Source organism: Megascapheus bottae, chromosome 27 (assembly GCF_031878675.1).
Source record: "Megascapheus bottae isolate mThoBot1 chromosome 27, mThoBot2.hap1, whole genome shotgun sequence".
Lineage (NCBI taxonomy): Eukaryota > Metazoa > Chordata > Mammalia > Rodentia > Geomyidae > Megascapheus > Megascapheus bottae.
In genome coordinates, this window is record NC_143535.1 from 22,224,208 (window position 1) to 22,245,138 (window position 20,931).

General features: G+C 40.9%; 1 protein-coding gene across 1 annotated transcript in view; it reads left to right on the forward strand.

Annotated features, from left to right (window-relative positions):
* Positions 1-20,931, forward strand: part of Prdm10 (PR/SET domain 10) — a 100,834-nt gene that overhangs the window by 63,077 nt on the left and 16,826 nt on the right. Inside the window, exons 9-14 of the mRNA XM_090319747.1 lie at positions 634-706; positions 1,919-2,036; positions 5,040-5,169; positions 6,702-6,944; positions 14,980-15,327; positions 18,236-18,391. Of these exons, the coding sequence (XP_090175873.1) occupies positions 634-706; positions 1,919-2,036; positions 5,040-5,169; positions 6,702-6,944; positions 14,980-15,327; positions 18,236-18,391 (1,068 nt within the window). The remainder of the gene's footprint in view (positions 1-633; positions 707-1,918; positions 2,037-5,039; positions 5,170-6,701; positions 6,945-14,979; positions 15,328-18,235; positions 18,392-20,931) is intronic.

A 20,931-nucleotide genomic window follows, 5' to 3' on the forward strand; every position in this document is an offset into this window, starting at 1 on the left:
GTTGGCTGTTATCCTTGAGTGAAGAAGCTGAGGGACAGTGCCCAGGCCATGAGTTCAAGCCCTAGTAACAGCAAGTGCACGCGCGCGTGCGCGCACGCGCGCGCACACACACACACACACACACACACACACACACACACACAAAGAAGTTAAGCAGAGAAGAGTAGTTGGCTAAGGAAGAATGAGTGGAACCAGGTGAAGAGAGGGAAGAGGAGCCTGGGGAGGAATCTAGGACATTGTATGAGTCCAGTAGGCGTTGTTTGGCAGTCACATCTATGATGATTACAGCTGTATAAACACCTGTATTTAACTACAGATAAAAAATCAGAGGAGGTTGCTTTATTTAGATAAAGAGACTATGAATATTGTTCTTGTGAACTTGTTCCAATAACAAAAACAGCCTTTTAAAAAGGAAGAAGGGAAAACAGGCAATATGTCTTGACAAATGGACTTCCCAGCCGATGGTATGCCAGATGGATATTGTGGTGGGAGGCTCCAGTGAGATTTTGTTTTCAGAGGCTTGTGGGAAAGCCTGAAGCTGTTTGTTTCCTGTAAGCAGGGGAAATAACTTAAGCATCCAAAGCATATCTGGTGATGTCCTTTAGTTCTTGATGATGCCCTTCGGTTTTGTAGGTGTGGTATGCTGCATCCTATGCTGAGTTCGTAAACCAGAAAATTCATGACATTTCTGAGGAAGAAAGAAAAGGTGATTGGACTTTTCTGTGTTTCTATGTGCATTCTAAGTGGTGTATATTACATCTTTATGAAATCTCTGATTTCTCCATCTCCATGTATTTTATAAGACATCCTATAGGTTTCTCAGAGCTATCCATCTCCATCTAATTCTAGGATCCAATTTCAATGACATATTTACCTTTCATTCATGGGTTCTCGAAAATAGTATTTAATATAATGAAAACCTTCAAATATCAAATTAGAACCTTGGTGTCAGGATGCTTTCTATCTAGACCTAATCGTTCCTGGGGAAACAGCAAGACAGTACTGACTTTGTTTTTTAATGTAAATGTGATTAATATATAATCTGCTTTCTGAAAGGTATGCAAACATTAAATGTAGAACTTGATACATTCTCACAGTGAGCATACCTATGGAAATTGTGAAGTATAATAGGAGTTGCTTGTTAGTGAATTATACATAAGTAGAATGATACAGTACATTCACTTTTTGATCTTCTCAATGTTATATTTTTGCGATGCAGATACATTGTATATATCATACTTACATATTATATAATAGTATTATATATAACACATAATATATATTTATGATATATATTGGAACTTGTTCTTTCTTGTTGCTGTTTGTTATTCTGCTGTGTGAATGTGTAACAATTCATTTATCAGTTTTACTGTAGCTTTGGTGCTATATAGTGTAATTTTGATGTAACTACCCCGCATTAGGTTAAATTTCACAGATTAAGGCCTGGTCTTCCCTAGTACTGCCCTCACTTCAGTTACTAGCTGGGGTATCTGCAAGCCTTCTGCCAGTCACACTTTTTTTTTTTTTTTGCCTGTGGCTTGAACTCAGGACCTGGGCACTGTCCTTGGACACTTTTTGCTCCAGGCTAGTGCTCTGCCACTTTGAGCCACAGCACCACTTCCGGCTTTTTCTGTGTATATGGTACTGAGGAATCAAACCCAGGGCTTTGTGCATGCTAGGTGAGCACTCTACACTAGGCTATGCTCTTGGCCTACCAGTCACACTTTTGACCCACTGTCTACAATTTAGGGGCTTCCAAGTACCCCCTGAGATGATTCACAAAACTCTTTGACAAGAAAGTAATGCAAACAGTAGATAATGTCTACAGTGAAATGGCTGTGGTGGAGAGAACAGGCAACTTGATATTGCTGACACCTGTCAATCATCAGCCATTGTGATTTTTCTCCTGTGATTGTAGTTCTTCGAGAACAAGAGAAGAATTGGCCCTGCTATGAATGTAACCGTCGCTTTATAAGCTCTGAGCAGTTGCAACAGCACCTCAATTCTCATGATGAGAAACTAGATGTGTTTAGCAGGTACGTATGATGGGGGAAGGGCTCATGAATTTGGTCCTTAAAGATTATATATGTCTATAAACCAATGAATGTTTCTGTTTGTGCATGCAGATTTTCAGGTTTTTGTTCTTGTGTTTTTGTTTGTTTGTTTGTTTTTGGTCGGTTCTGGGGCTTGAACTCTGGTCCTTGAGCTCTTGAGCACAAGGCTACTGTCCTACCCCTTGAGCCACAGTGCCACTTCCATATTTTCAGGTGTGTGTGTGCGCGTGTATGTGTGTGTGTGTGTGTGTGTGTGTGTGTGTGTGTGTGTGTGTGTGCAGACAGATACCCAAGCAGTGAGTTTGCTGTGGAGCTACTAAAGGATATGTCTCATCTGTGTTTCCCCTTTTCATCTTAGTGAAATCTCCTGTAACCAGAGAGTATGGAATAGGAATCCTTGGGGTAGCATATATCTTTGACCAATTTATGTCTCTTGATTTTTCAGATTTTTTTTCCAGAAAAATGATTTCTTTATGAAGTTAAACTAAAAGCTTTAATTCTACTATATAAAAAAAGACAGATGAAGCCAGGCACCTCCAATCCTAGCTACACAGAAGGCTAATATCTGAGGATCATGGTTTCATAGTTTGAAGCCAGCCCAGGCAGGAAAGTCTGTGACACACGTACCTCCAGTAAGCTATCAGAAAAGCTGCAAGTGGAGCTGTGGCTCAAGTGATAGAATGCTTTCAGCAAAAGAAGCTCAGAGATGGCACCCAGGCCCTGAGTTCAGGCCCCAAGACTGGAACCAAAAAACAAGACAAATGAAAATTTTATAGGATGGAGATGTGTGTGTGTGTGTGTGTGTGTGTGTGTGTGTGTGTGTGTGTGTATGTGCGCATGTGCGCACGCACGCGTGCAGATAGATCAGGGAGGGACTTATGATGAAAAGAAATTTGAATTTTAGTATGCAAAGCCTTTAGAGGGTTCTGAAGGGAATATTGTAATATCAGTTGTATTTTCAAAAAGTCATTCTGTATGAAAATGAACACATCAGATTAGTTTCTATTAGAATAAGAGCAAAGCCAGAGAGCTCAGTTAGAAGCTATTACAAGGATGAGGATTATTTAGAATAGTGATCCCAATGGGACTGAATTAGAATCATCTGTCTACATTTACTGAGTTTGGATGGTATATCCTCACAGAAACAAGAGAGAAAGTCAAATGTTGATGGTTCACGCCTAAAATCTTACTCAGGAGGATCTCAGTTCAAAGCCAGCTCAGACAAGAAAGTCCATGAGACTTATCTCCAGTCATCCCCCAGAAAACCATAAATGGCACTGTGGCTCAGTGGTAAAGCACTAGTCTTGAGCAATAAAACTCAAGGACAGTGCCTAGGCTCTGAGTTCAAATCCCATGACCAAATAACAACCCCCCAAAAAGCAAGAAAGAATGGCCCAGGGGGCCCAGGAATGTGGCCTAGTGGTAGAGTGCTTGCCTAGCATGCACAAAACCTTGGGTTCAGTTCCTCAGTACCACATTCACAAAAAAGCCAGATGTGGTGCTGTGGCTCAAGTGGCAGAGCTCTAGTCCTTGAAGAAGGCCAAGGACAATGCAAGCCCCAGGACTGGCAAAACTTTAAAAAAAAAAAAAAAAAAGAAGAAAAGAAAGAATGATCCAAGACAGTTTGTTCTCTGGCTTTATCTAGCTGCAAGGATGCTGGTACAGAATGCACAGGGCTGTGGTTTCGCCAAGCAAATTCAACACAGTGAGAATAAAGATGCAACAATAGTGGGGTGGGAATCCAGAACAAATAGCATAATTACAAGGGGTGTGACCTTGGAAGTCTTGCATTGGTGGTAGAAGGATTGGATTAGGGAATGCTGGTAAGCTGAAAGGCTGTTGCTGTTAGGGCCTTGTGTGCTGTGGGCAGGGTCTCCATGCCAGAACATATTCTGGATTCTTGGGATCAGTTTTAATAAAGTATTTTTGCATTCTAGAAATTCATTGAAAGGGGCTGGGAGTTTGGCCTAGTGGTAGAGTGCTTGCCTAGCATGCATGATACCGGTGCTGGATTCCTTGGTACCACATACATAGAAAAAACTGGAAGTGGTGTTGTGGCTCAAGCGGTAGAGCTCTAGCCTTGAGAAAGCCCAAGGACAGTGCTCAGGCCCTGAGTTCAAGTCCTAGGACTGGCAAAAAAAAAAAAGAAATTCACTAAAATATATAATTATTTGGTGTTTAATAGGCATTTTATAGGACAATTGATTAGAAATTTGTTGTGACTTTCCAGAAAGTTATGGTAAAATGAGAAAGTTCTTGAATGTAGCTATGTTTCTTGAAAGGAATATGAGCCCAGTGCTGTGGTTTATGCCTGTAATCCTAGCTACTTAGGAGACTGATATCTAAGCCATGGTTCGAAGATGGCCCTAGCAGAAATGTCTCCATAATACTGTTTTCTCAAAACGAACAAAACAAAACAAAAGACTATTATCTCCACTTAATCACTCAAAAACCAAAAGTGGCACTGTGGCTCAAGTGGTAGAGTGCTAGCCTTAAGCACAAAGAGGCTCAGGGACAGCACCTAGGCCTTGAGTTCAAGCCCCACAACTGACAAGAAGAAAGAGGAGGAGGAGGAGGAGGAAGGAAGGAAAGAAAAGAAAGGAACATGCACTGAGGCCAGTAGAAAAGAGAAAGAATGGAATCTAGTCTCAGATGATGCTCTAGAAAAATACTCACTCAACATATTCTGTCCTGTTTGCATTTCTCACCTCCTTCCAGAAGTAAAGTGTTGTTAGTGATTTGTATTTTTATAACTTTTTTTCTGAATACTTTTACTATAAATCTCTTTGACCTATAAAGAGGGCATCCCTGAGAAGTTTAGGAAGCTTCTATAAGCAAAGCAGTTGTTTCCATTGGAGAAAAGAGCCAGGGAAAGTAAAGTGAGAGGAACTCAAAATCTGAGGTTAGGAAAGACTATTTAAGAGAACAATTGTGGCGTATGATATAATTATGACTATTCATAACTCAATCTCTTATTATTCCCAGAACAAGAGGCAGAGGAAGGGGACGAGGCAAGAGGCGATTTGGCCCAGGCCGACGACCAGGGCGTCCTCCCAAATTTATCCGTTTGGAAATAACCAGCGAAAATGGGGAAAAGAGTGATGATGGGACCCAGGTACTGGGAATGGGAAAGACCTGCTCCTGCCATATTTGTTCACATTACCTAACTATATTGAATACACACATATCCTCAGATTAAATACATATACACCTTTGTCATAGAATAGCTTTGCCATTTGTTAGCCGAAGTGTAGTTGGAGAAGAGCAAATAGAATGTATTTTCCAATGAAAAGCTAACTTTGCTCCCCTAAAGATTTGAAATTGGCCAGAGATATTAGATAGAGTCTTTGTTTAATTAGTTTGCACCATTAAAATGATTGATATTCTAGAAGGGTTTTAGTCTTCTGGTTTGGTAGTCAGGAATATCTCGTTTTTGAATTCTGTGATTATATCTATAATTAGCTTTTCCAATAGGAAATGTTGTTTCTCGGCCTGTTTTTTTTTTTTTTTTTTTTAAAGAAAAGCCAGGGGCCAGGAGTTTGGCCTAGTGGTTAAAGTGCTTGCTTACCATGCATGAAGACACGGGTTCAATTCCTTGGTACCACATACATAGAAAAAAGCCGGAAGTGGTGCTGAAGCTCAAGTGGTAGAGCTCTAACCTTGAGAAAAGTCCAAGGACAGTGCTCAGGCCCTGAGCTCAAACCCAGGACTGGCAAAAAAAAAAGAGAAAAGCCACAAGCTTTTTTTTTTTTTTTTTTGCTCAGCATTGTAGTGGGCTGCGTTTGTAATCCTAGCTACTCAGGAGGTTGAAGCCAGCCCAGGCAGAAACTCCATAAGACTCTTTTTTTTTTTTTTTTTTTCAGTCCTGGGCTTGAACTCAGGGCCTGAGCACTGTCCTTGGACTTTCTCAAGGCTCTAGAGCTCTACCACTTGAGCCTCAGCACCACTTCTAGCTTTTTCTGTGCATGTGGTACCTAGGTCTCTGTGCATGCTAGGCAAGCACTCTACCACTAGGCCAAACTCCCGGCCCTCCATAAGACTCTTATCTCCATTAGCTACCAGAAAACTAGAAGTGGAACTGTGGCTCACAGTGGTAGAGCATATCCTGGAGTAGAAGAAAAGCTCAGGGACAGTGCCCAGGCCCTACGACCAACAGCAGCACACACACACACACACACACACACACACACACACACACACACACACACACACACACACACACACACAAAGCCACAAGCTGGATACTGGTTGCTCATGCCTATAATCCTAGAAGACTGAGATCTGAGAATCTCAGTTTGAAGTCAGCTGGGACAAAAATGTCTGTGAGAAGCTGGTAGTATAGATGTGGCCCAAGTGGTAGAACACGAGCCCTGAGCACAAAAGCTAAGGGAAAGCATGCTCTGGCTCTGGGTTCAAGCCTCCAGTATTGGCAATAAACAAAAAGACAAAACCATAGCTGCACATAGTGATACTCCTTAGTCCCAACTAACTCCAAAGGCTGAGCCTAAGAGTTTGGAAGCAGCCTGGACAATACAATAAGACCCTGTATGTTTTAAAAAAAATCCACAATTCTAAATCTAAGCCCATCATCCTACCATCGATCTCTATGTTGGTAGGGAAATAATTTCTGGGTATTGTAAATTTCAGGACTTGCTGCATTTTTCCACGAAGGAACAGTTTGATGAAGCTGAACCAGCTACTCTGAATGGGCTTGATCAGCCAGAACAGACCACTATCCCAATACCTCAGCTGCCACAGGAAACCCCGGCTTCCCTGGAACATGAACCAGAAACTCACACTCTCCATCTGCAGCCACAGCACGAGGAGAGTGTGGTGCCCACCCAGACCACTTTGACGGCTGATGACATGCGCAGGGCCAAACGCATCAGAGTAAGTGGGCAGGCATGTTCCCTCTCCCCAGTGGGTCACTGTCCCCTTGACAGTATTTTTGGTGCTTTGTGTTCCAGTCTATATACCATTCACTTTGAAATGTTGCATTTACCCTATCATTTGAGCTCATTATTCTGAAAAAAAAAAAAAAAGTCTTAAGTATTTCTTTTGTTCTGTGGCTGGCTGGCATGGGTGGTCTTATAATCAATGTAGTGTTGACACACAGAAGCCTGGATTTTGGAATTCTTTGACTGTAATATGTGAAATAGCTAAAATTGGTGCCACTTCATATTTCTAAGTTTACAGGTTAGAAGTAGAGAAATCCATATGTTTCATTATAATAATTACTTACATTTTATTGAATATTTATTTTGATTGCTTGATGCTGTAAATTCAATCTAGGGCCTTGCACATGCTTGCTAAGCAGGCACTCTGACTGAGCTATACCTTCAGCCCTATTTATTTGTGTGTGTGTGTATGTGTGTGTATGTGTGTGTATGTGGGTGTGGGTGCACGCACATGCACAAGAAGCCCCTCTCTACAAGTGTCAGCCTGTGTACTCTTGTACAAATATGTATATATATTTATAAATACACACATTTATATACATATATATGTATTCTTTTTTTTTGAGGTACAAGGGATTTAATTCAGGGTTTAATGCATGCTAAGCAAGTACTCTACCACTGAACTACATCCCTGGTTCTATTTATTTGTCTGTTGTGGTGCTTGAATTCAGAGCCTGGGCACTGTCCCTAAACCTCTTGTGCTCAAGGGTAGCACTCTACCACTTCAGCCACAGTGCCATTTCCAGTTCTTGAGTGGTTAATTGGAGATGGGGACTTTTCTGCCCAGGCTGGATTTGAACCATGATCCTTGATCTCAGCCTTTTACTCAGAAGAGTAACTACAGGTGTGAGCCACTGGTGCCAGGCTAATTATTTACATTCTTAATCAGGCTAATCTCTGTCTAATCATAGCCCTTAAGTTAATTTTACGTAATTAAATTTAGTTATCTACAGTTTCCAAGGGGGTACTGGCAAGTGTCACTATTCAGTCACTACAAAGGAAACCATGTCCAGGTCACTCTGTTGAGAACAGTGTACACACCTGGGGAGAGTTAAGTAAAGCTGTGTGTTCAGGTGCTGATGGAGGTCTTGTTTTCTGGTGCCTGTGTCTTGGCTTTAGACTTTCAACTCAGATGGGTCTTTCTCTTCTATTTTCTTGCGTAGCAGTTGAGTCTGCGTTAGGAAATGCATGTGGAAAGCTTATTGTTTTGTTTTTTTTTTGCCAGTCCTGGGCTTGAGCTCAGGGCCTGAGCACTGTCCTTGGACTTTCTCAAGGCTAGAGCTCTAGCACTTGAGCCTTAGCACCACTTCTGGCTTTTTTCTATGTATGTGGTACCGAGGAATCGAACCTGGGTCTTCATGCATGTAGGCAAGCACTTTAACCACTAGGCCAAACTCCCGGCCCCGAAAGCTTATTGTTTTAAGACATCAGTGATGACAAAAACTAAGGATTAAAAAAAAAAAAACACGTTTGTGGCCCCTGGTAATAAAAAGACTTATTGGTTATGGACTTGTAGATAAGAGAGTTGACTTGTGTAACTTCCCAGAGTTTACAGTTTCTAGATGGTTGAGTGTTTTAACTCAGTTTTTGCTTGTTTTTTTTTGTCATATTTTTCATTTTTATGTTTTAAAGATGCTAACTTTCACCATATTCAGGGTAGGCAGGGGGGCAGTAGGAACCACTGCATAGGGTCTTGCATTGGTCAAGAGATATTAGATCAACTCTCTCTTTCTTCTTGTTTTTGGTGGGTCATGGGGCTTGAACCCAGCCTGGGCGCTGTTCCGGAGCTCTTCAGCTCAAGGCTATGGCCGTACTCTTGAGCTAAGCCCCACTTCCCATTTTCTAGAAATTAATTGGAGATAAAAGTCTCAGTTCCTTTTGTGCTCAGGCTGGCTTTGAACCTTGATCTTCAGATCTCAGCCTCCTGAGTAGCTTAGGATTACAGGCATGAGCCACCAGCACAGGGCTTCAACTCTCTCTTTTGATTTTTTCATTTGCCTGTAGGCTAGAAGGGACCTTGAAAATTAGTGTAATCCATGTCTTCATGTAAACAGACATTTAGACCATTATCACCCCATGACAGTATTGAAGAGCTCTACCAACTTTTGAGGTTAACCAGCCCTTACATAGATCCTGTAATTGAAATACATACAACTTTTGAATTGAAATGATTATAACTGGAATAATTAGAATTAAAATATTTGCAATATTTTCAAACTATATTCTTACAGGGATATGTAAAAATAAATAAATAAATATAGGCCAGAAAGAAATAGCTGTGAACTTCCTATTCATGATTCTACTTTATTTTCCAACTTACCCTTTTAATATTTTGTCCAATTATTGTCTTTTTTGCTTTGGCCATCTGATATTTTACTAAGTCAGAGAAAAGCATTTGCTAGATTTAATTTTTATTTTGATGAAAAAAAATAAAACTCATGTGTGTTGAAGCTGTGCGTGTTAAAGTATAACCTAATTGTTCATATACTTACGTTCTTCTGAAGGAGATAGAGTACTGGTTTCAGTACAAGGTTCCTTGTGTCAAAGTAAAACCGCACATATATGATTTTTAGAGGGTAGTATTGGTTGAACCCTTTTTTTTTTTTCCACTCACACATTCTAAAAAAAAGTAGGGCTCTGTATTTTTTTTTTTCATCCTTTTTATCCAGAGTGGTAATGACCAACTGAAGAGAAGTCTTCCAAATCAATTGGTAATGTAACTATTTTTCTCTCCTCTAATGCTGCCTGCTCAGTTGGAGCTGCAGGTAGGTTTGTTTCCTGTGTTTCACATAACAGAATGTCATTTTAAGTGTTTGCCTGAACTGCTGTTTTTTACAACCTGTACTTAGATAATCCTGATAGAAACCACAAATTGGTTGCTCTAATAAATGCAGATTCATAAATAGTGATCATTTATTTGCAAGTAGATGAATGAATACATTGTATGCTGCAGGTTCCTTCTGTATACAGGACCAAATGACCTTGAAGGTCCCAACTCTCAAATAATTTGAATGACTTTGAGATGGTACTGAGTTCTAAGTATGTATTAGAACACTTCTTAAGCTCCTTCTCTAGGAGTTTGTCATCTAATAGAATAAGGTCATTTGCATTGTAAAAGTGCATAGGAACTTGGAAGAGTGAAAGGCTAAAGGAAGATGGAGGAGGTAGGTGGAAGGTGCCATGGGAAAGGAGTGCCAGGCACAGGGATGTGATTTGGATGGTTATGGGACAGTGCAAACAAAACACTGACTTGACCTTAAGGGGGATGCCAAGTGAAGGGTAGTGGAAAGAAGTTTGCCAGATAGAGTTAGTCCACCAAAGGCTTTCAAAGACTTTTAGGTAGCTGCAGTCAGAGAATTTCAGTTCAAAGCCAGACTGGGTAGGAAAGTCTGTAAGACTTTTACCTCCAATTAAAAATCAAAAAGCTGGAAATAGAGATGTAATTCAAGTGGTAGAGTACTACCCTTGAGAAAAAAGGTAAGAAAAAGTTCTCAGGCCCTGATTCAAGCCCCAGCACCAGTACAAAATCCAAATCAATTAAAGAACAACCATAACAAAAACCCAAACCAACCTACTGACACTTGTTTGATTCCTTTTAGTCTCAGTATCAAAATAGTATAAAAATTGATCAAGCAGGATAGGTTCCTTTAGCTAATAGTATGAAATGTCAGAAACAGTATCTCTTCTCAAATCAGTACAATGTTAAGTCACAGGATTTAGAAACGTGACTATTTTGGCATGCTCTCAACACTGATTTCCACACAGTTACGATGAGCGCAGGGGTCAGCAGACCTATGGTGCATCTATGCCATGATTTCTTCCTGAAAGTATACTGAGTATAGCTGTGTGCTCCAAAGCTGCCTTAGAGCAGAATGGGATTGCAAGTGGGTCAAGAGGCAGGAGCAGCTCCAGAAAGCTTTTACTATCTGGTAATATGAATGTCATTAGCACGTAGAAATATACTCTAGTTCTTGAATTCTCTGGGCTCCGTGTAAATTAACAGGATGATAGGATTTGTCATTAGAACTAAGGAAATGGAGCCAGGTGGCTGCTCAGTTTCAATCTAATGTCTGAAGGTACGATAGCTAATCTGAAATGACAGAAGACTGATTAGCATAATGGTCCCCAAACAAAGCCAAGTTCTACAGTGGGCACCCTGGAGAAATGGAATCTGCAGGAGAGCCATCATGAAAAACTGATGACTTCTGTCCTTGGAAACTTAACCAAAACTGGGAAAAGGATGTGATGCTTACGTGGCAGATATGCGCTAAACTTTGAATCTTTGTGGAAGCTCAAAAGAGCATCTGTTTATCTGGCTTTCCATGTAGCTTTGGAAGTAGACAGAAATAGTAAGAGCCTTTATGTCAAATAAGTATGCTCAGATAAAGTAAAAAAAAATGAGGGGGCCTCTAAACTGAGAAAGTAAAAGCCAACTTGTGTAGATTAGAAAAAAGATCTGTTCTTAGATTATCTTTGTAGAAAAATCCTAGAAGTAATTTTGTGAATTTCATTTCAAATATAAATTCTATTTTATCAACTTTCAAATTTAGACATTTGTTATGAGCTAAGCCGTCATTAAAGGATATATTTTAAAAAGAGAGTCAAATACGATGCCCACTCCTCAAAGCAGCCCCAGTTAGGAAGACAACAAAATTACTATTTACCTATTCAAGGTAAATGAGAACTGTCTTAAAATATCTCTCGTGGCTTTGTCAGAGGAGCCCTGAGAAGGCACTTTGTTATAAAAATTTGTGTTAGAAAATTTCAGTAAATTAAAAAGAAGTCTCTTTCTTACTCTTCTCAAAATTATGGTCACATCAAATTTCATTTAGAAGCTGCTTTTGGTAAGTAATTAGTAGTTAATGTATTGCTCATTGAATTTGATCATTGCAAAAATAAAGCACTATGATCCCTGTAAATCTTTCATTCACTCTTCCTCCACAGTTGCTAACACACCCATTTACAAATTTGTCAGTACTGGAGTTTGAATCAGGTCTTTGTGCTTGCTAGGCAGGTGCTATAACAAATGAATCACTCTACCTTGTCACAGGTTTTTGAGGGACTTCCCCCCCCCCCCGCCCCCGTGCCTGTCATCTAGAGCTTCCTTTCAAGGTTCAGAAGAATTTATGGATGAGTATTATAGGAAAATATTGATTCTGTGTTCTCTGTGTGAAAGCTGGTTGTGGGATCTGCTCTCAGTGGAGTGTGACTGCATTTACAGCAGTCCTGATGGATTTGCTGTGAGTATCCATCTTCTCTCTCTTTTCCCTGTAACAATCACATGAAATTAAAAGACAGCTAATCATCCCTGGTAGTGCAATCTGTGACTGAAAAAAAAAAAAAAGAGCAAAATTGACCTGTCTAGACAGGAAGTAAACAGTAAGCTTAACTATTAGCATACCATTATAGAACTGACTGGCTAATGGCTAATGAATAGGAGGTGATGAGACATGTCTATATTCTCTTTATGGCACATGCTAATGTGTCATGGCTTTTATTTTTAAATTTTGGTTGTGGGACTTGAACTCTGAGCCTGGGCACTGTCCCTGAGCTCTTCAGTTCAAGGCTGATTTTTTTTTTGGGTAATTAGTTGAAGAGTCTCACGGACTTTTTAGTGTCTAGGCTGGCTTTGAACTGTGATCCTCATCTCTCAGCCTCCTGAGTAGCTAGGATTACAGGCATGAACCACCGTGCCAGGCTGTGTCATGTCTTATAGCCAAACATAGTTGCATAACTCTCTTCATCTCATTTTGAATTCTTGTGCTTATATTGAGATCTATAATTCATATAGCACAAAAATCCCTCTGTGAAAGTGGGGATAGCGCCGGGAGTTTGGCCTAGTGGTTGAGTGCTTGCTTAGCATGCATGAAGACCCGGGTTCAATTCCTCGGTACCACATACATAGAAAAAAGCTGGAAGTGGTGCTGAGGCTCAAGTGGTAGAGCTCCAGCCTTGAGAAAGTACAAGGACAGGGCTCATGCCCTGAGCTCAAGCCCAGGACTGGGAAAAAAAAAAAGTGGGGATAGCCATCAACACTACCTTTTTTTTTTTTAATTTTTTTGTGTTTTTTTAAAATAATTTTTTAATTGTGATTAATAGAAGAGTTACATTATATTCACCAGATAGAAGGTGCATAACTTCATAAACATTGATACCCTTTCTCATGACATGGTCCCCATTTCCCTCCCACTCTCCCCCACTTATCTTGATTCCCCCCCTTCCCTATCCAATTTCAAATAGCCAATTAAGCACATATAAAATATATCAGATCACAAGGTGAAAAACTGTAACACTGTCTAATCCCAGACATTTTCTTTACGTGCTAGTGAAAACTGCAGCCATTTCTGTGTCTACTTGCATCAAGCTTCAAATTCTCTTATCTTTTTCGGGGAGGGGAGAGGGGAGCTTGAACTCAGTTCCTCAAAATCTTACTTGGCACTTGGCTTTTTTTACTCACTTTGTGTGTGGGGGCGGGGGGGGGGCATGGGGCTTGGACTCTGGGACTGAATGCTGTCCCTGAGCTCTTCAGCCCAAAGTTACTGCCTTACCCCCGGGCCTAGGCATTGTCCTTTAGCTCTTCAGCTCAAGGTTACCACCCTACCCCTGGAGCTACAGTGCCATTTCTGTTTTCTAATGGTCAATTAGAGATGACTCTCTTGGTCTTTAGATCTTTAGTGCCTGGGCTGGCTTTGAAACTCAATCTTCATATTTCAGCCTTCTGAGTAGCTAGAATTACAGATGTGAGCCACTGGCCAGCTAAGGCTAGCACTCTAGAGTGCTTGAGCCATTTTGCAGATAAACTAGAGATAAGAGTCTCATGGAGAATGTGGCTTAGTGGTACAGTGCTTGCTTAGCATGCATGAAGTCCTGAGTTCCATTCTTCAGTACTACATAAACAGAAAAAGCCAGAAGTGATGCTGTAGTTCAAATGGTAGAGTGTTAGTCTTGAGTTTAGAGAGGCTCAGGGCAGTCCCAGGCCCTGAGTTTAAGCCCTAGGATCGGGGTGGGGGATGGGGGGAGAAGAGTGAGCTACCAGCTCTCAAATCCTTTTCATCAAGAACTTGAAGACATAATATTTGGGATAATGTATTCTACCCTTATCCATACATGTGCAACATATTCTAAGTCTTCTGTTCCAAATTAACAAATGTTATAAGTCTGGGACTTGTTTCTTCTTCTTCTTCCTCCTTTTCTTCTTCTTCTTCTTCTTCTTCTTCTTCTTCTTCTTCTTCTTCTTCTTCTTCTTCCTTCTTCCTTCTTCCTTCTTCCTTCTTCTTCTTCTTCCTTCTTCTTCCTTCTTCTTCCTTCTTCTTCCTCCTTCTTTCTTCTTCTTCTTTTTTGCCAGTCGTGGGGCTTAAACTCAGGGCCTGGGCACTATCCTTGAGCACTTCTGCTCAAGGTTAGTGCTCTGCCATTTGAGCCACAGCGTCCCTTTCTCATTTTTTTCTGTTTATGTGGTACTGAGGAATTGAACCCAGGGCTTCATGCATACTAGGCAAGCACTCTACCACTAGGCTCAACTCCCAACCCCTGTAATTTGTTTATTTGCAAGTCTTTAATTTTTTAAAAATGGGGTGTATGTGTGTGTGTGTGTGTGTGTGTGTAATATTAGAGGTTGAACCCAGGATCTCATGCATGCTAGGCAAAGGCTAAGTCTATGTCTCTAGCCTACACATGTCCTATTAGAAACATTGAATGTATTGGATGTTACTTCAGTCCTTTCAAAAGAAAACACATACAGAGGTATAACATAAAGACAAAATGAAGTCATAATCTTTGAAAGCTAAACTCCCTTGGGGATGGCTTCCATTTTCAGCATTTTAACCAGGAAAATCTTCCCTTCCCTTTGTGTCCTGGTTTTTGGAGTCTGTGACGGCAAGAAGCTCCTTCTCTTTCCCTATGGATGTGTGATCCACTTGCATTCTCAGTTTCCTCACGACATGATCATATTTCTGTATGTCTTTCAGAATGCAGCTCTTCAGCATCTGTTTATTCGGAAGTCCTTCCGGCCTTTTAAGTGCTTGCAGTGTGGGAAGGCCTTCCGGGAAAAAGACAAACTGGACCAACACTTGCGCTTCCATGGGAGGGAGGGTAACTGCCCGTTGACCTGTGACCTCTGTAACAAGGGCTTCATCAGCAGCACTTCTCTGGAGAGCCACATGAAGCTGCATTCAGACCAGAAGACTTACTCTTGCATTTTTTGCCCAGAATCCTTTGACCGCCTTGATTTGTTGAAAGATCATGTGGCCATTCATATCAATGATGGCTATTTCACCTGCCCAACTTGTAAGAAACGGTTCCCAGATTTTATCCAGGTGAGTCTCTACCACTAACCAAGACTCTTATCTACTTCCTTCTTTTGCTAAAAGAAACTTCAATTTTTGTAAAATTGAGAAGGCCTATGACCTACATTTCCATTTTTTCAATCAAACTACTTTTTGTGGTCTTATGACCCGTAATTGTTCAAATTAGACACTGGCATTTAAATATCTAAGCTATGTTTCAAGTAATAAGCAGTCAGATGTAGTTATAATTTTTTGAAGCCTGCCTTAATCCTTGTCAATATCATTGCTCATAAAATATGACATAGAATCTGTAAAAGACAAACTCTTATTCCTGGGCTATAAACATCTCCCTGGTTTCCTGTCTTGAATTACTAAGGTTATACATTTTGGAAGGAAACAAGAGAAAGGCAGTGTATAATATGCTTTTGTATCTGCTTCCCTGGTAGTATATTCTTTTTTAGAGCAAAATAGGTCAAGATAATTTCCATAATATCTGATTTTAGTGAATTATCAAATCTCAGTATCTCATAAAAAGTACTGTTTTAAAAAAACAGTTACCAGACCAGAAGTTTGGCCTACTGGTAGAGTGCTTGCCTAGCATGCACAAAGATTGGGTTTACTTCCTCAGTACCACATATATAGAAAAGCTGGAAGTGGTGCTGTGGCTCAAGTGGTAGAGCACTGGCCTTGAGGAAAGCCCAAGGACAGTGCTCAGGCCCTGAGTTCAATTTGTGTGTGTGGGGGGGACAGTTACCAAAGCAAAAGCATAATAGATATAATGTTGCTAATTTTGCAAATCTTGAGAATTTCCTCACTTTACATAGGTTCTGCTAAGGCAGAATTTGATGACAAAGAATGGTCAAAATAATGGAGCAAAAATGTAATCCTAGGCCGGGAGTTTGGCCTAGTGGTTAAAGTGCTTACCTAGCATGCACGAAGGCCCAGGTTCGATTCCTTGGTACCACATACATAGAAAAAAGCCGGAAGTGGTGCTGAGGCTCAAGTGGTAGAGCTCTAGCCTTGAGAAAGCGCAAGGACAGTGCTCAGGCCCTGAACTCCAGCCCAGGACTGGCAAAAAAAAAAAAAAAAAAAAAAAAAAAATGTAGGGGCCGAGAGTTTGGCCTAGTGGTTAAAGTGCTTGCCTAGCATGCATGAAGACCCAGGTTCGATTCCTCGGTACCACATACATAGAAAAAAAGCCAGAAGTGGTGCTGAGGCTCAAGTGGTAGAGCTCTAGCCTTGAGAAAATCTAAGGACAGTGCTCAGGCCCTGAGCTCAAACCCAGGGCTGGCAAAAAAAAAAAAAAAAAAAAAAAATGTAATCAAAATGTAATCCTAGCTACACAGGAGGCTGAGATCTGAGGGTTGTGGTTCAAAGCCAGCCTGGACACTAAAGACCATGAGACCCTTATCTCCAATTAACCACTGGAAAACCAGAAGTGGCCCTGAGGCTTAAGGGGTAAGGTGGTAGCCTTGAGCTGAAGAGTTCAGGGATAGTGCCCCGGCCTAGAGTTCAAGCCCCATGACTAGCTAATTAACTAACTAAATAAATGGAGCAAAATGCTTTATGAAATTGTTTGGCATGACTTATTACTTAGCTTCCATTCATAGTACTTTTCTTTTTTTCTCTTCTTTTCTCTCTTTTCTTGATTTTCCCCTCCCTTTCTTCTTTCCTTCCTTCTATTCCTTTCATTCCCTCTCTTTCTCTATTTTTTTCTTCCTTCTTCCCTCCCTCTCTCTCCTTCCCTCCCTCCCTCTTTTTCCTTCCTTTCTTCCTCTCTCCCTCCCTTCCTTCCCCCACTTTCTTTCTTTTATTTCTTTCTGTGCTGGGGATTTGAACCCAGGGCTAACCATGCTAGGGGCTAGGTATATTCTGAACTGAGCTATATCTGTCCCTTTCTTTTTCTTTTTTTGCAGTCCTGGGACTTGAACTCAGGCCCTAGGCACTGTCATTGGGCTTTCTCAAGCCTAGCACTCTATCACTTGAGCCACACCACCACTTCTGGCTTTTTCTGTGTATGTGGTACAGAGGAATTGAACCTGGGGCTTCATGCATGCTAGGCAGGCACTCTACCACTAGGCCACACTCCTGGCTCCTTCTTTTTAATTTAATATATATAGCTATGCGTGTTAAAGATAACGCATGTGTGTATTATATGTATATATGTGTGTGTGTGCACATATATTATGTATACATACATATGCATGTATCTAGGTTATATGTGTGTATATGTATATATACATACATATATACATATATGTATATATATGTATATATGATATATACTGTATATCATATTTTTGGCATGCTAGGAATTGGACATAGGGTAAAGCTATATTGTTATTCTTTTATTATCTAAAATCAAAGAGAATATGTCCCAAAGCAAGGAGATATAACATTTGTGTTGTAATCATAAATGGGTAATGTTTCTTATGTCATTTAATTCATATTTGTAATTCTTCAAACTTAATTTTTCCTTCTAGTGCTGGGATTGAACCAGGGCCTCATGCTTGCTAGGTAATGGCTCCACAACAAAGCCCTATATCCCCAATCCCAGAGTGATTTTATAGAAAAATATAAAAAGCAAATTTTGTCTTGTAGATAATTTTTAGCAAGATTTGTTGAAGCCCCAAACAATCCTGCTTTTAGCCTTAAAACAAAAAGGCAGCGAGAATTGGACACCAAGTGATCAGGGCATTGGCCGAGCAAACGTTTTTCTTTTTTCTATTCTTTGTCTGGGAGGTTCAGAGTTAGAGGACTTTCTGGCGACTTTTTAAATTCATGCATGGCAAGGTTATCTCATCTTATTGGATGGCAGGGTGAGGTGGATGGAAATCCTTGGTAATGCATTAGTGCCCTCTAGTGTTAAGAGCTAGCTGCCTTTGGTCCTTCCCTTTGCTGTCTGAGGGCCTGAGTTTCCCCTGGTCTTTACTGCCAGGTGAAAAAGCACGTTCGCAGCTTCCATTCAGAAAAGATCTACCAGTGTACAGAGTGTGACAAGGCCTTCTGCCGTCCTGACAAGCTGCGACTCCACATGCTCCGGCATTCAGACCGCAAAGACTTCCTGTGTTCTACCTGTGGAAAGCAGTTTAAGGTATGTATTGACAGCCAGCGGAATAGAGTTAGGCAGAAGTTAAATGCCTGCGCATTTAATTTATGTATCACCATTTATGCTGAACTGAATTGGGAAGCACTTTAGGCCTTATGTTTGACTTAGAAAACTAATAGTAAGAAGTTACTTATTTCTCAAGATAATTAAAATCCCCAAACTAATGAATTAATAATGCAGATCCCAATAATGCATAGGAATGGAGGGACAAAGGGTGAATAAATGCAGCAGTGTCACTCAGTAGACACTGTGAAACTATACAACTTGCAGTGGGGATGAGAAAGAAAAACTGGGAAAGAATGAAGGATGGTGCGATACTGTCCAACAAGAAATGTATTCATTACTTGATTTATGAAATGGTAGTCCTCTGCATATCACTTTTATAATAACAATTTTAAAAAATTACAGAATGCAGATCCTAAAAGAATCTAAATGTATAGTAACTAGTATAACTAAATTATTGTTGAGGTATTTCTAAGAGACCAGTATATTTACTGGTCTTAGAAGCACGGGATGGATTTTTTTTTTATTGTCGGGATAATGTATAGAGAGGGATTACAATTACATTCGTCAGGTAGTAGGTGCATTACTTCTCACACATTGATACCCCTTCTCATGTTTTTGTCCCCATTTCCCTTTTCCTACCCCCTCCCAATCATCTTGTTTTCCCCCCATGAGAGCTGGATTTATTTATTTAATTAATTTATTTAGTATTGGTACTGAAGCTTGAACTCAGGGCATGAGCAATGTCCTTAGCTTTTTCTCTCAAGTCTGACACTCTACCACTTAAGCCTCAGATGCTTCTGACTTTTGGTAGTTAATTGTAGGTAAGAGTCTCGTGGTCTTTTCTGCCTAAGCTGGCTTCAAACTGATTCTCAGATCTCAGCCTTCTGAGTAGCTTGGATTATAAATGGGAGCCACAAAGCACCCAGTTGCAAAGGGATTTTTTTTGGGGTGGGTTGCAGGGCTTGAGCTCTGGGCCTGAGTGCTGTCCCTGAGCTCTTCAGCTCAAGGCTACTGCCCTACCCCTTGAGCCACAGTGCCACTTCTGGTTTTCTAGTAGTTAATTGGAGCTAAGAGTCTCATGGATGTTGGTGCCGGGGCTGGCTTTGGATCGTGAGCCACTGGCACCGGCTAGAAAGTAATCTTTTGTGTGTGTGGATGGGGGGGCTCATGGGGCTTGGGTGCTGTCCCTGAGTTCTTCAGCTCAAGGCTCCCTACCCCTGGGCCTGGGCAGTGTCCCTGAGCTCTTCAGATCAAGTCTACCGCCCTACCTTTGAGCCAAGCCCCACTTCCTGTTTCTTTTCCTAGAGGTTAATTGGAGATAAGAGTCTCAGGTCCTTTTTTGCCCAGACTGGCTTTGAACCTTGATCCTCAGATTTCAACTCCTGAGTAGCTCGGATTATAGGCATGGCATAGAAAGGTTTTTTTTTTGTTTTTGTTTGCCAGTCCTGGTGCTTGAACTCAGGGCCTGAGCACTATCCTTGGGCTTTCTCAAGGCTAGGGCTCTACTACTTGAGCCACAGCATAGCACCACTTCCGGCTTTTTCTGTGTATGTGGTACCAAGGAGTTGAACCCGGGCCTTCGTACATGCTAGGCAAGCCCTCTACCACTAGGCCACGCTCCCAGCTCAGAAAGTAAATTTTTTTTTTGTTTTTTTTTTTTGTTTGTTTTTTGTTTTTTTTTTTTTGCCAGTCCTGGGCTTGAGCTCAGGGCCTGAGCGCTGTCCTTGGACTCTTTCTCAAGGCTAGAGCTCTACCACTTGAGCCTCAGCACCACTTCCGGCTTTTTTCTATGTATGTGGTTCCGAGGAATCGAACCCGGGCCTCCATGCATGCTAGGCAAGCACTTTAACCACTAGGCCAAACTCCCGGCCCTCAGAAAGTAAATTTTAAAGCTCAAATTTTTTAAAATTTGTTTGTTATACATTATTGTTGTGCTTTATAGAGGATAGCAGCATGATTTAAAGTTCTGTAAGCAATTCCAATATGGAAAGTATGAGTACATCTGGATTTTTCTTTGTTTTATAAAGGAGATATTCTGGGCTAGGGATTGAACCTATAGCTTTATGCATGCCAAATACCAGCTCTACTACCAAACTGTAGGCTTGGCCCCATAAAAATTTTTTTATTTGAAAGGATCTCTGTCTTGTGATATTAATTACTTGGGCAACCATCCATCCTATCCACTCAACACCCCCTTGATTGTCAATTTTATGACCGATATTATTTTAACACTAAGAAAGGTGTTTAACAACCCTAACATCCTTTTTCTCCTTTAATCTCACCCAAAATATGAGACAGAGTTCAATCAGGGAAGCAAAGCTACTTGGCAGAATAAGAGATTGTCTTAGAGGACTAAATCCATGTTGGAAGGGAGAACTTGGAGTGTCAGAACAGCCACTGGTGCACCTTCTGAAGCAGTGGTCTGGGTGGACAGATGGGAACTCACCTGCAGAGTGTGCGCAGGAAGAGAGCTGCTGTCGTCTATAGAAGTCCATGTGGCTGCATCTCCAACTTGGTGC